We start from the raw sequence: 14,592 nt of genomic DNA on the forward strand, positions 1-14,592 counted from the left end.
AGTCAGATATGTTATATTTCACTCTGCATAACAGGGATCAGAAGGAGCCACAGTTATCAGCAGGTTTTTGCCTCCATCCTGTTGGCTCCCCTCACTTCAATGCAGCATTGCTCTCTCAGAAGTGAGGGGCATCAGCTGAGGGTAAAAGCAAAATGCTTTTACAGACTGGGCTTTCAGGAAAATAGCAAGAGTTTTGCAAGGCTATGCAAACCAGACAAGATTGCTCGAATGAACAGGACAATGACATCTCTGAGCTGTAGCCTATAGAACTGTTTCACACTTCAAAGCACCATTACATTTTGTGACTGCAGCTGTCTCTCTTGGATTCAATCATCAATGACCCCCACAGCACCATCAATAAGATCCAGGGAAAGACCATAGAGAGGCCATAGAAACATATTTCAGCTGTCCAAGCAAAATGAAGATAAGACCAAAGACCTCCAGCACTCACAACGCTGCTGAGTTCAAGGCATCTCACTTGGGAAACAGACACACTCAAATAACACACTTGGATACTCCTGGACCTAACAGTCTATTCTTGTTTCTCTATATTTGCTTTTAAAAAGACAGTCACGGCCACTTAGACATTATGGTAACCAACAGGAGGATTGTTCCTTTTTATCAAAACGCTCCTATTAAAATATAAATGTGACTCATTCAAAATTCAAGATCAAAACTCAGCTCTGGAGTGACTTACTCATAAAACCCTGCCAGCTTCTTTGTTAGAGCCCGCAGCTCCAAGAGCATTTTTCAATTAGCCACCTCACTGCTCCAAGTCCTTTTTCTACATTCCTTATTTCACACTGCTCTGAAAATGCTGAGCTTCACACTTCCAAGGAAAAAGCCAGTCAGCTAGAACAAACGGGCTCAATCTGAACGGCAAAGCACTACAGAAAATGTGATTTGGGTTGGACTACTGCAGCACCGGCCATCCACTTGTCATGACCACTGTGATTTTTCACTTGGTTTTTAGCTATGCTCACACTAAAATTCTTTGGGATCAAATAATTTATCTTCCATTCATTGTTTTGCCAAAGTTTCTGGTGCTGAATAAATGAATAGTTGGTAATGGCTGGAGAGTCTATGTTAAAATAAAATAAAGAGACACTGTGGACATGCACACATGCAATGCTAAAGAGCATTTAGCTTGAGTGCTGTTGGAAAGCACAGCAGTAAACTGGGAACTGTCATTTTCTCCAATTAACTTTCAGGTTTTCTTCTTTTTGAAGGTGCCACCCAAATGCCAAACTTCCTCCAACCTGCTTTCCAGATCACACGTACCTGCAATCATGAATATATAGTATGTAATTACTGTGCCTTTTTAAGGACCTCATGGTACTCACAGTCATGCTACAACACTCTCGTGATTTAGATTTGCTGCAGAAAAAACATCACCCACAAATTCAGCCTCTCAGGTGCAGGAAACTCCAGGTGATTAACTGAGCATAGCTGCACTGCAGGTTCAGAAGCAGAGCAAGGTGAATGGATTAATACATATTAAACAAATATTAACAGCTGTACAACAAAGACGACTTTTCTTTCATACTCAGATCAGAGTTTCACCTGAACAGAAAGAAAACCAAAACAGAAAGCCTTATAATAACATCAGAGCAGGCAAGGGAGCAGATGAGCATGGCTCACTTAGTTTATCTCATCTCAAAGGTATTGATTCATTTGCAGGGTGTAAAACCAGTCAGACTTTCCCAGCTGCAATTGTGTTGCACAAAAAAGGCCTGGCAGGACAACCTGGTCCAGGCAGCTTCTGTACTCAGATGTCTCTCATCTCAGGCATAAATGGTAGTTTAGTCACAGTCCTTAAAAGCATTTGGAAGCTGGATCCCAAGCAGAACGGTGTGTTTCTATACAATAAAGACTTTTGTTATCAATCTTCTCCCTGAAGTTCCCCCATCAGCAGAAATTGTTGCTGCTGACAGCAAACTCCACTGAATGACATGTGTATGTGAGTTGCTCTCTTCCAAAACAGATGGCAGAGAGACACTACTGCTTCTTTAAAACACAGTGAAATCCATCTGACTTCTCCATTCTACGCAGCTTTAGAAACAAAGCACAGAAAGCCACCTTCCTCCCATGCCCTGACACTCATCAGAGCTCACATGTTGACCCATGTACTCTAAATAGCCGTCCTTCAGAGCGAGGTCATACACAAGCAGCTCCCAGCTCATCAAGCCATTTGCATGATTCAGAGACACTTTTCCCCAAAATTCAGCCTTCACTGCACGTTTCCTCATCTCTTTTAGCAGTGACCTTGGGTAGATTCCCACCTCGCTGCCAACCCACGATTTTCAGATGATGGTGCTACTTTCTGATTGACAAACAGGGACCTGCTCACGTCAAGGAATCGATACGCCCAGGCCTTCAATCAGAAATGTCAAAGCAGTTTTAAAATCTGCACCCTGTATTAATGGCTTTTAATGGATTTGAATGGAGATATTTGATTTACAGTAGGGGAGCAACAAATCAATGATCCTTTATGACATGTCACATCTCGTGACAGTGTCCCCTCGTCCCGCTGTGTCGGGGGGATGATGACTTGCCACTCCACAGACATCTGTGATCTATTAGGCAACACTTCCAGCAGTTTAATATCATCCCAATCTGAGTGTCCATCTTTCTTCTCTGGATGAGAGGCATGGAAGCATAAATTAAAATCTCCTGGGTGATGAAATGGTCTCCTTCAGATTCGCCTTTTCTAAATTTAACTGCGACTGCTGCGACGTGTCCGTACGATTCTGTGTGGGAGAATTTATCAGCATGGTGCTGTTTTAACAGGTCAGTGCATCAGGATGGGTACCCAAATCTCCTCCTCCTTTGAACACTGTCCAGCAGCCAGTGTTTGATAACAAGATCACCAACATTTAGTCATTTCCATAGCCAGAATTTAGATTGTAGCCCATCACTTGCCAAAGAGTTTTCGTCCTGTTTTGGTTTCTCCATGGAATTTGGATGGTTGGAGGGGCTACCTCATTCTTTAACTTGGGCTATCAGTTCCTTAACTGAGAATCTCAGGTATTAAAGCACTGCCATACTGGATGAATAACATCTGTTGATTAACACTAGAATTACCTAAATTTTAAATTTTCTAACAATTTTGGCTCTCCAAAAAAAACCCCAAAAATAAACAAAGAAGCTGAAAAAAAAAAAAAAATCATCATTTTCCAAACACCCATTAGTAGCTGAGAACTACTCATACAGACAACCCCAAAAATCCAAAACCAATGACTGCATTAATTTTTCCGAATGCCAAAAAAAACAACGGCTAAAAAAAAAGAGCAGACTCCATTCATTTTATGAGCTTAATTATGAATCTCAGAGAAAGGGGCAGCTGAAAGCAGGAAAAGTAGGCTGAGAGGTATCACAATTCCATCTCCCAGCAGCACAACACTCTGTAATCACCATCAAGAGTAAGGAGGTGTCCTGATGTGTGACTATCTGCCCCATTCAGGACTTCAACAGCATCCAGTAATTACTGGTGAGCCCAAAAAAATGACTTTCTGGAAAGTTATGGATGATCAGTGTGTCAGTGAGCTATATTTGAAATCTATCAGCTCTTGATGGCCAATTTTGTACTACATGAGTAAAGCAAGTTCTAATAACTCACTTGGGACTTCACTCCAGTACTTACAAGCTACGTGCTTTTCATATTCATAAAACAAAACTAATTGCCTTTCATGGATGAAATGCTCTAAGAATTTTTAATCCATGTCAGCTGCAAACTCTAAAAATCCATCCCCATATATTTCAAAATCTCCCTCCCACCTGCTCACTTGTAACATGCTTGCTGCAAACAAACTATGAGGCAGAAAGAATCACCACGCTCCTACATTGGAATTATTTGTATTATTTTTTACAGGTTACTCCTAAAATCACTTGCCAACATTTTCACATGCTTAAAATAAACTGAAAATACTATTGACTGAGGGGAAAAAATAGGTAAAATCACTCATTCCTACAAGAACAGGTTTGCTGCTTTGCTGCAGCATGCTACACAGAATTTTTAAGCGAATGTTCACATGTGATAATTAAAATGTGTTACAAGTGAAATGCAACAACTCTTGCAGTAACTATTCCAAGTGGATGTTCCCACCCCAGCTCTCCTACATCTAGGAAGGTAAGAGCTGCATCCTCTGGAAAACCACAATTGCCCACATGTAGAGTGACCTAGACAGACGAGTCTGCAGCTTTTGAGAGTTGATGGGTTGTGTTTTCTTGTGTGAAAGCTTCAGTTTGCATTTCAGTTTTTCAGCCTTCCCTTGCACCGCTCTACAGAACAACAACAGGCCTGTGCAAGAGGCAGCAAGCTCCAACCTCATCCCAATTCTCCAAAATCTCCACGGCTTGAGGATCAGCATCTGGAATACTCTAAGTGTTTCACCAGGGGAGGAGGGAAGAGCTGGCTCCTCTTCCACGAGGTGACAGGAATTATTACTTTTGCCAATGCTGTGGTGACTGAAAGGCTCCACTGCCAGCTGCCCATTCTGCTTGCTATTCCTGCAGAAGCTTAGCAGATAAACACTCCCAAGCAATCTCCTCAGGAAACCCGAGTGCAAATCAGGCAACAGCAATAACAAGATACGTATGTGCAATCCCATCTTGGGGGCTGAGAAATGTGGATTTCTTGGTCTCTAATAACCCTACTAAAAATTCTGTTCCATTTTTACAGCCCTGTTTTCTCATGTGCCAGTGCTGTAGATAAGCCTGAAAAAGACTGATAAATAGAAAATGTAAATACCAGAAGTTTAGGTCAAGTATGCAAATGCCTATTTCTGAGACTGTCATTTTAATTTCCCCTTAAGTCCCCATTCACCAACTTGTGCTATCTAGGCATACAATTTTGTAAATTCTTCAGGCCGGGAGCTGTCCCAATCCATTTCAAGTTCCACTGCAATTGCCTCTATTACATCATACCATTAGTGTGGCAAAATTAATAAAAATGTAAATGTATCAGGGGACTGCAGTGTAATTTTGGAAAATAACTCTACTGGTTTAACTGTTTTGGACAGTTAAAATTCTAAGTAGAACACAAATTTTGAGCAAGGCTTACAAACAGTTTGGCTTATTTAACACGTGCAGCAGGGAAGCAAAGCCCAGCAATTAAGCAGGCTGATCTGGTGCAAAGTATGGATGGGAGGATAACCTTCCCAGTGTGAACATGTGCAGTCTTTTGGAATCTGCAGAGAACCAGCTCCTCACGCTTGGGAAAGCCATGAGGATGAGCAGCCTGCCCTGTCCACTGTGACCAGCTCCGGCCAAGGTCAGCCTCTCCTGGGCATTCCCTCCTGTTTCTGGGTGAATCACAACTTTCTCCACTTCCTTTGGGTTTAATGCTCATGCACAATGTGCACATCCTTCCTCTGAGCCCAGCAGCAGCTCCCTAAGCATCCAACAACTGCAAAATGCTGCCTCCAATGAAAGGGAGCCTTTAGAGGTGCAAAGGCTGAGCCAGGATACACTGCCCCAGCTCCCTCCTGGTGATCACCACAGCCAGGAGATGATTCTGCATCCAAACTGAGCTTTGCTTTAAGGAATGCTACACGTGAAATACCTCATTTCCCACAGCAAGACTCCAGGCCAATACCCATTAAGGAACCTGGTAGGAAAAAGGGGTTTTTCTACTCATTGGCTATGCCAAGTCATTGGCACGGATGGGGATTTAAAAGGCAGTTTTAATTACAGTAGGTAAAACCCACAGATGATCAAGCTGCAGTGTCAGAAAACCATCAGAACTGAACACTGACCCATTTGGGTTGTTTGCTGAACTTTAATCACTTTCCAAGTCTGACAGCTGCTCAAACTTAATTGCTCATTACACTTGTAAATAAAAACTGATCTCACTCTCTGATTAGCCAACCATCTTATAGTTGCCATAACAACTCCTTGTCTAATAAGTGATTTCAGATTTACCATTATTTGTACTAGCAGAAAATTTCACAAAGGTCTGAGTTCGCTCTTTTCAGCAAAATACCCTTCTAATTAAAACCACTGAAAATCAGTAGAGAAAGGGCAGCTCAAAGATAATGGAAAAAAACCAAGCTATTTACTACAACAGCTTAAATGTGAGCTCAGGGTAACACAAACCCAAATACATGCTGCATCCAGCCCAACCTCTACATCCCACTATCAATCATCTTATTATCATACCTATATCCCATAACAACTGCTCGGGAAAATACCAGACAGAATTCAGGAAATAACTCCGGTCACAGTGTGGAGACGGATTTCAAGACTCACTCCAGATGAAATATTCCAATAAAATTTGCGTATTTTCTCTCCTAATCCTTCAATTAGGAACCAATTAACTGGTGAAATTCCTTAACACTCTGTTAACTAAGCAGAGAGCTTTTTGGTGAAAACTGAGGAATTAAGATCCTCAACAACTTAAGTAAAAGAGGGGAAAGTGTTGAGCCCAACACATTGCAATCAACGAGGTTTTGGAGGAAAAGCTACAACATAGTATCTCATTTCTGGATCATCTTAGTCAAAACCTTAAGCAGGACTTCTTGGACAAAACTACTAATTAAAGCCTTGCAGATATTCTTAAAAAAAAAATTATCTGTACTTCAGTATGTGTTTGGTCACCAAAGCTTAAGTAAAATGCTTCTATTTAATATACAGATATATTTATTAGTCTCAAAAGACAAAGCTATGAAATATCTCTCACTTGTAGGCTCAAATTATCATAAAACTTTACAAAATTTGCTGGCAAAGCTGCTGAAGCTTGCAATTTATTTAATATGCTCAAGGTAGCTTTTTGTGTTTATGGGCAAGGAAAGGCAAGGTAAAATACATGCAGAAAGCTATAATTGAGACAAAATAAAAGTTTTTTAAAAAGTCAGGAAATACCAGATTTTTAAAAGGGATTTTTTGCATTTATTAAGCTAGGCAAAAATGGGATTGTTGTTGTTGTTGTTATTTGGGTCAAAGAGGAAACAAGTCATATTTCTTGCAGTAAATGTATCCCATGAAAATAAAGAGGACGCAACATGTTCAAGTTAACATCTTCAACATTCCTGACCACATTTGGGATGAAACAAAGTCTTTCCTGCCTTAAAAACATGAAACCAATGCTCTGAAAAATTCTTGGTATTCAATCACAGTTTAAACAGCTTACAACACAAGTCTGTGCCTTCACTTTGTGTATGTTTTCTTTGATCTGAATTTGAAAAAAGAATTTCTTCCCAAGCTAATTTAACCCAGAAGGTTTCCCAGGTCCAGCTGGGGAACAGGCTGCCCTACTCTCAAGGAATAAGCAGGCTACAAGGTAACCAACTTATTCAACATGTTTTCTCTGAGTATCTCCTCATTTTTGAGTCTCCTGATGCTCCCTGAGACTACACTGAGCTGCCAAATGCTGTGAACCAAGCAATACAGGAGCATGGGTAAATAGTCCAAACACAGCCATGCCAGGAATTGCTCAAACACAGACAAGGCATGGATTTTTTTACATCCTTAATCCTTGATTTTGAAATGAGTTACTGCATTGTGGAGCCCACCTTAAAATTCTGGCAGGTAGAGAACAATCGTGGAGAGTATATTTAATTTTAAAGACAATGCTGCCAATAAGAGACAGGCTGGATTTATTTGCATCTCCCCTTCCTGAGCAGTGGGAAATGTTACCTATAGCTGGAAGATCTGACTCCCTGGGTTGTGTGAAAACATGAAAGGAGCTGCTCCTAAGGGAAGAGAGACCCAGCTCTAGCAAAGCTTTTCGACCAGTATCTTTTGTACTGAAGAATCATCAATTTTAAAAGAGCCTTTTGCCACTGGCAGTAATTGAAATGATGGGGCAGAACCACCAATAGAATAACTACACAAATACAGAAGATAAGGCTTATCTATCCTTGGTGGGATTTTTATGCTCAGCAACAAATTTCTTTTACATAGAAAACTAGGAATTCCCCAGGCAGATGCAAATGAGAAGGAGGAAAACTTCTGGATGATCTGTGCAGACTCATTGCTGTGTTTCACAGGCTGGGTTTTTGGGTCATTCCCTCACTTCACAGGGCTCCCACAACATCCTTTCTCCCTGTGCTCTTATCCCCTACCCACTGTACAGATTTTAAACCCAAACACAGAGGATGAAATTACTTTTGGTCAAGGAGGAAACACCAGATGAGGAGGGAAGTTGCTCAAAGAGCCCCAGCCCTGCAGGCATCAGGCAGCACCTTCCCAGGCAAGGATCATCTCACCAAAACTTCTGCAAGAGCTGTTGTTTTCCCTCCACTGATCACTGTCACTGAGAATGCCACAAATGCTTTCAACACCTTCAAAAATTGTTAACTGAAAACTCAACATAGTGTATGAAATCATAGGAAAGTCTGCCTACCTTAAAACTGTTCCTCACTAAGCAAAACACAGAGTACTTTTTTGGGGAGAAAATTGTTTTAGATGAAATATTACATCAGTTGGAAGGGTTTGTGGGGATTTTCTGTGGTTTTTAGGCAAGGATATTTTAAATATGCAGTCTAAAAAATCTGCTGAGTTCATGAACAGAGCAGTACCAAACTGGGAACAAGCTGTCCTCACTCTCACATATAGATGGCTATTAGAAGCATATGGAATATACATTTAAGTGTACCAGGCTAAAAGAGATAAAACAGCATTACCCAAAAATACATGTTCTAATACCTTCATGAACTACAATCTGCTTTTGTGCCTATAAAATAAATCCAGTCTTAGTAACCCAGTATTAAATGGCATTATACTAATTACCCAGCTTCACACGTGTACGTAGTTTCTCCAAGTTGCCAGATTCATGACTCAGTATTTATTTGCTCCTTTAAAGAGCAAAGATATCCATTTTCATATTTCATGGAGATTTTCCTTACAACATAATCCATTGTCATGAAGTGAAAGCAGATCCAAATAATCTTATAAAACTAAAAGCACTTTATCAGGCTCTTTTTGCATGACAAGCACAATTCTCAATGAGCAGTGGGGGGCTGGATTCCTAAAAACTGACCAGCTACAGGAGTACCTAGAAAAGTACTTCAGCTCTGAGGAGAGAACTTCTTGTGCCCTTTTCACTGCAGGCAAAGGCAAAATTCATCTTTTTGATACAGCAAGAGAAGTTACTGCCACCTTGTATGGAGAAAAGCTTCCCTTAGAATAAGGGACAATGCTTCCATGGCTGTGGGTAAATGCAAAGGACTTTTTATTTCATTATAAGGCAATGAATTATGAGAGAGAAGATTCAGAGCCCAACAGCACACTGCAAAAATGATATTTTATGTGAACCACATCCTAAGATTATGGTGTACACTTTAAACACTGATTTCTAGCACTGGGGGAAGGCTCATCTATTAAAAAAAATGTTTCACAGCACAGCAAAGTAGTAAGTTTACTCTGAAGGGAACTTAGGGAAATTGTGGACAAGAAAGCCTGGATTAATGCCTCCCACGGGACCACCATGGGCTGCTGGCTCTAATGCATTTCTCTGTTCCTACATGTAGTCATCAACTCATTTATTTAGGAACTGGTTTTATTCTAAGAATCATAAAAATCTTAGAGATATAAGAAACCTGAAGAAAGGGCTCAAGTTCTTCTTATGGAAGGGAAAATAAAAGGTGTTTTAAACCCCCTGAAGCACTTTCCCATTAAAAAGGAAAAAAAAAAAAGGAAAAAAAAAAGGGGGGGGGAACAAAACAGCAGCTCTGAAAACAGCCTGTATCCACCATATATATTATCAATTTAACAGCCTTGAATGGAAACTGCAAGTGCTTTGATAAAAATCAATTGAGAAGCTGTCTGCCTCACTGTTGCTTCAATAAAGTGCCTCTGTATCTTTTGCTGAAACCTTGTTTTTGTAGCCTCCTTAAATCACCACACTGTTTCTCCTCCAAAAACAGACTCCAAGTGCCTAGACCAGCACTGTGCATTGAAACTTCCTCTCAGCAACAGGCACCAGGGGTGTAAACCAGCAGCACCTGATCCCCACTTCCAGCTACACAGGACAACTTTATTTCTATATAACTATAACAACCATAGTGTTAAAAATTAACTTTCAAGTCTTGCTGCACTTAATTGCTGAACTTCACTCCCAGAGGCCTTTGGCTCTGGGTCAGGCAGATTTTGGGGCTGCTGTGAGAAGAGCTCAGTTCAGCAGCACACACAGCCCTGACCAGAGCCTGACCAAAAGTGACCTTGATGCCCCTGTCCAGCACCTGGTGAGGAGCCCATTTCACACCTCACTGCCCCAGGTCAGCCCTCTGCACCTGCATGAGGGGGCAGCAGCAAGGTTTGGTTTGGATTCAAACAAAGAGGCACTTTCCTGAAGCCTTTGCAATGTCTCCAGAGTAAAATAAACAAACAAACAAACGAAAAAATTAAACCAGGCTTCCCTCTGTCCTCATGTGTAAGCCATATGGCCACTATCAAATAAGCAGAATGGCCAAAAGAAAGTCACCAGCACTCCACATTCTTGTAATTCAATCAGCTTTAATCATCGAAGATGTTTTTGCTAACCTGCAGCAAGGGTATTTGTTCTAATAACCTTGAATTGAGTGGTGACACTTTAAAGATGGCTCCATTGAACAAAGAAAGATAAAAAAGCAATTTATGGCAGGATGGTGAATCTCAAGGCAAATTCCCACTACTGTAAATTGCAGCTTTTTCTCCAGACCAATCCCTCTCCACATAGCAAGCACTCTGTCAGAGCTGCTTTACTACACATCTTCCTGCTCTTCTGCTCCTCACTGGTCAGGGCATTCTTCAAGATAGTATTTACAGTGGTGATTGGAAAAAATAAACAGTTCAGCTGTAAGAACTGGGCCAGCACCCAGTGCAACAAAGGATCTTGTTAACCTTGATGTACTTGGCAGCCTATGAAACCCATGGCACCCAATTCCACTCTCTAGACTCTCACCAGCCTTCACAAAGACCTTCTGAAAAACACCTCACAAAACCTTTGGGAAGTATTGGATTCTGCTAGAAAATCCTGGGTGAGATTTTTGGTTTATACATAAAATGATGCTATAAGCTCCCTTCACAGCAACCTCCAGGTAAAATGCAAAATGGAATTAAAATGTTTTTTTTTGAGTTCAGGAATCTCCCAGGTACAGCTGCCTGCCTTCCACACAGCCCCACCAAAAACCAACCACTCTTCTCAGGAGAGGACTTTGTTGGAGACACAAGGTCAGCTGAGTGTCCACAGGACAATCAAAGTATTATAGCAAAATTAGGTGAGGTTTGTAATTAGCAGCCATGGTGGTGGCTTATATTGTTTCTGCTATGTCACCACTGGGAATTAAATAGAGGGTACCATATAAGACAGTCCAAAAATCATGTAAGTTTCAGCCATGAGGAACCTGGCTGCCGTTTCAACTGGCACTTTAGATGCAGGAGACTCTATCCATCTCCATTACAAATCCTCTGAGCTCATCCTAGCATTACTTTCCCACATTAAGCAAAAGAGTTAACATAAAAAGCCTGCCTAGCTTCAGACATTATCCAGATAAAGAGGAGAAAAGAGAAAATCCCTTGTATTACCTCTCTCAGCTCTCCCCAAACCTTTTCTGACATCTTTGTTCTTTCAGACCTGGCATTTATCTGCAGATATTATAGAGCCCTAATTAAATCTTCTCGTGAACTTCTGCTACTTCCTGGCAGAGAACACACATTCTTGGTGTGCTGATGGACCTACAGGATTTTCTGCACTTCTCCCTTATGGTGAGTGTTAGGCCTTGCTTGAAAACATCACAACTGTGTACAACACAATATGTTTAAACAGAAATACAAAATTATTCCATTTCTTTCAAAGAATGAAGAGAAGCATAAGTGAAAATTATATTCCACAAGCTCATTGGAAAAACAAACTGTGGAAGCACTGGGCAAATAGCAGTGTCTGAGAACAAGGCATGCTTTTGTTTTACTGCTGTCTCAGAAAGGGATAACTGGCAGCGATAGGAGAAGCAGAAAAATTTGTCTTCCAAAATAAAATCTGCAGTTATCTCTTCCCCCTGGGAGTAAAGAAAAACATTCTGAAAGTGCAGCTGAATTTTGCATTAAGGGAAGCTGCACACCTAACCTTATCTGATGGAAGCAGCTCAGCGTTCAAAGCCTCGAAGTTGGCAGCGGCCGCTTGCTCAGCGAGCGAAGGGATGGGAGAGCTGTGGAAACCTTTGCACTCTGGAGTTAAACAGGCAGAAAGCTAAAAAAGCAGATTTTACCACTCCTCCCTCCCTGCCCTCCCCCCCAACAATTCTTCAGTTCCTTCAAACCACTGACTGATGCTAAAAGAAGCTGCCAATGAAGAGAGGAGAAATTGCTGCCGGCCCTCCCCAGGCTGACGGCAGAGGCCTGGCCCAGCAGCAGCTGGCCTGGCAAGGGTGCTCTGATGGCCAAACACAACAAAGCCCATTCACTCTAAAATCACCTCTCTCTTGAGCTGTTCTCGCTATTCCCCTCTGATTCCCGGCACTTCTCTCCCTCAGCAGAGGAAATAAACAGCCCAGATGGCTGAGGATAAACAGCAAGTTATACATATGCTCCCTATAGCCTGACAAAGAGAGCCCAGCCCTGCTCAAAGCACGGCGTGAGACTCACCCATGCAAGGGCCTTTCACCTCGACCACGGGGTGTCCCTGCACGTGGGGATGAGGAAAGGACTAGAAAAGAGCTTTGAGGCCGTGAGCTGATGCTCTGCAAAGTTTTCTCCACTATGATTTTCAAAGATTTCCATCATCCCATAAGTCAACGTAGAATAGCTATAGGTTAGACTATGCATAGGTGTATGTTATAGAACCACAAAGTGGTTTGGGTGGGAAGGGACATTAAAGATCATCTCATTCCATCCCTGCCATGGCAGGGACACCTTCCCAGGGTGCTCCAAGCTCTAACCTAACCTGGCTTGGAACACTCCCAGGCATGGGGCAGACACAGCTTCTCTGGAAAACCCATACCAGGGCCTCCCCACCCTCACAGGGAAGGATTTCTTCCCAATATTCCATCTATCCCCACTCTCTTGTCAGTTTGAAGCCATTCTCCCTTGCCCTGTCACTCCAGAGCCTCTCTCTTCATCTTTCCTGCAGGTTCCCTTCAGATATGGGAAGGCCACAATTAGCTCACCCCAAAGCTTCTCTTTTCCAGGCTGAACAATCCCAATTCTCCCAGCCTTGCCTCGCAGGAGACGTGCTCAACTGAGCATCACCTTGGCTTTGGGACTGCCTGCAGGAACCTGAGCCAGCCTGCTCCTTCCCACCGCAATGTCAGAGATCTTAAATTTCTCCAGGGCCCAACAGAGGAAAGCAGGAGGCACCGAGAGCCCACTCAGCTGAGGTGAAAACTCAGAGTTACCAAACTCTGCACGAACGATGCCCAGGCTTTCTCCTTTTTCTTCTTTGCCCCAGCCATGGCAACCCAGACCAAAACATGAAAGAACACATCTGTGGGAGGGAGCGAGCAGCCACAGCAGCCCAGGGAGGCCTTGACTGGCCATGCAGTGAAAGCTGGCTCAGAAAAAGCTCCTAATGGCACCAAAGCGTTACCAAAACCACGACTCAGCCTCCAGGCTGAAAAACGACCACTTATTTGTGTCTCTAAACCACATCACCAAGAGGTACAGGGAGGTTTTAGTACTTTGGGAAAGAGTGTATCAATGACAGGGCGGTCTGGAAGAAGGCACTCAACTTCAGGAAAAGGAGTTGGGGGATGCAACAACTTTCCTGCATCCACCTCGACGTGCAGTCAGTCTCTTCCCATGGACAGCAGCCTGTTCCCCAGGCCTTCTCTGCCCTCTGATCTCTCCACGCCCCCCACTAACCCCAGAGTCCCGCACTGAGGCCTCCAGCACTCCCCAAGCCCCCACCACCCCTGGAATCCCTGCTCCCCAGAGACCCTCCCACACCTCCAGAGGCCCCCGAGAGCCCCCAGAGCAGCCTCACCGCCCCCAGACCCCCCCATCAACCCGCACTGATCCCCACAACCCCCAAACACCTCCGCTAAGCCCCAGAGCCCCTTACCGAGCCCAGATTTCCCTCATGGGCTCTCACAGACTCTCCGCCCACCGCTCCCCCAGCTCCTCACAGACCCCCCAGAGCCCCCACAGCCCCTCGCCGACCCCCAGAACCCCCCGCTGCCTCCAGCCCCGCCCGCTGGCCGAAGCCCCCGCTGTCTCCCCGGGCTCCCCAGGGCCCCTCCGCGCTCCCCAGGCCGCCGTACCGAGGCTCTGCCCCACCGGGGTGCTGAACGGGTTCCCCAGCAGAAACTCCATCTTGGGATGACAACAAACAGCGGCCCAGCGCCCACCCCTCCCGCACCGCGCCCTGAGCGACAGCCGCGCGCACCAACCAGAGCGCGCTCTGGCGGCTGAGTCCCGCCTCCCTGCGTCCAATTGGACAGCCGCAGGACGCGCAGCAAAACTATTGGTTAAAGAGCGTGTCCATCACTGTCAAGAGAGGGGCCCGCCCCCGGGGTAGTCCCGCCTCTTTCCCCGCCCTCCCTTTGATGGACAGCGAGGACAATGAGACTGCCATTCCCTATTGGGCAAGGCCCGAAATTATTTGTAATATTATTGGGCAAAGGGAACGTCAATCATCAGAGCCCTCTCCGCCCCGAGGGCACGGTCCCAGCGCTGATT

At 43.8% G+C, this 14,592-nt stretch overlaps 1 protein-coding gene across 4 annotated transcripts in view; it reads right to left on the minus strand.

Moving 5' to 3' along the window:
* TOM1L2 (target of myb1 like 2 membrane trafficking protein) overlaps positions 1-14,340 on the minus strand; it is a 56,726-nt gene extending 42,386 nt beyond the window's left edge. Inside the window, exon 1 of one of the 4 annotated variants that reach the window (XM_053957439.1) lies at positions 14,175-14,340. In XM_053957439.1, coding sequence (XP_053813414.1) covers positions 14,175-14,226 — 52 coding nt within the window. In that variant the 5' untranslated portion in view covers positions 14,227-14,340. The remainder of the gene's footprint in view (positions 1-14,174) is intronic. The other 3 variants (XM_053957440.1, XM_053957441.1, XM_053957442.1) reach the window with 3 other exon arrangements.
* Between the last annotated feature and the right edge of the window lie 252 nt (positions 14,341-14,592).

The sequence above is a fragment of the Vidua chalybeata genome, chromosome 16 (assembly GCF_026979565.1).
Source record: "Vidua chalybeata isolate OUT-0048 chromosome 16, bVidCha1 merged haplotype, whole genome shotgun sequence".
NCBI lineage: Eukaryota > Metazoa > Chordata > Aves > Passeriformes > Viduidae > Vidua > Vidua chalybeata.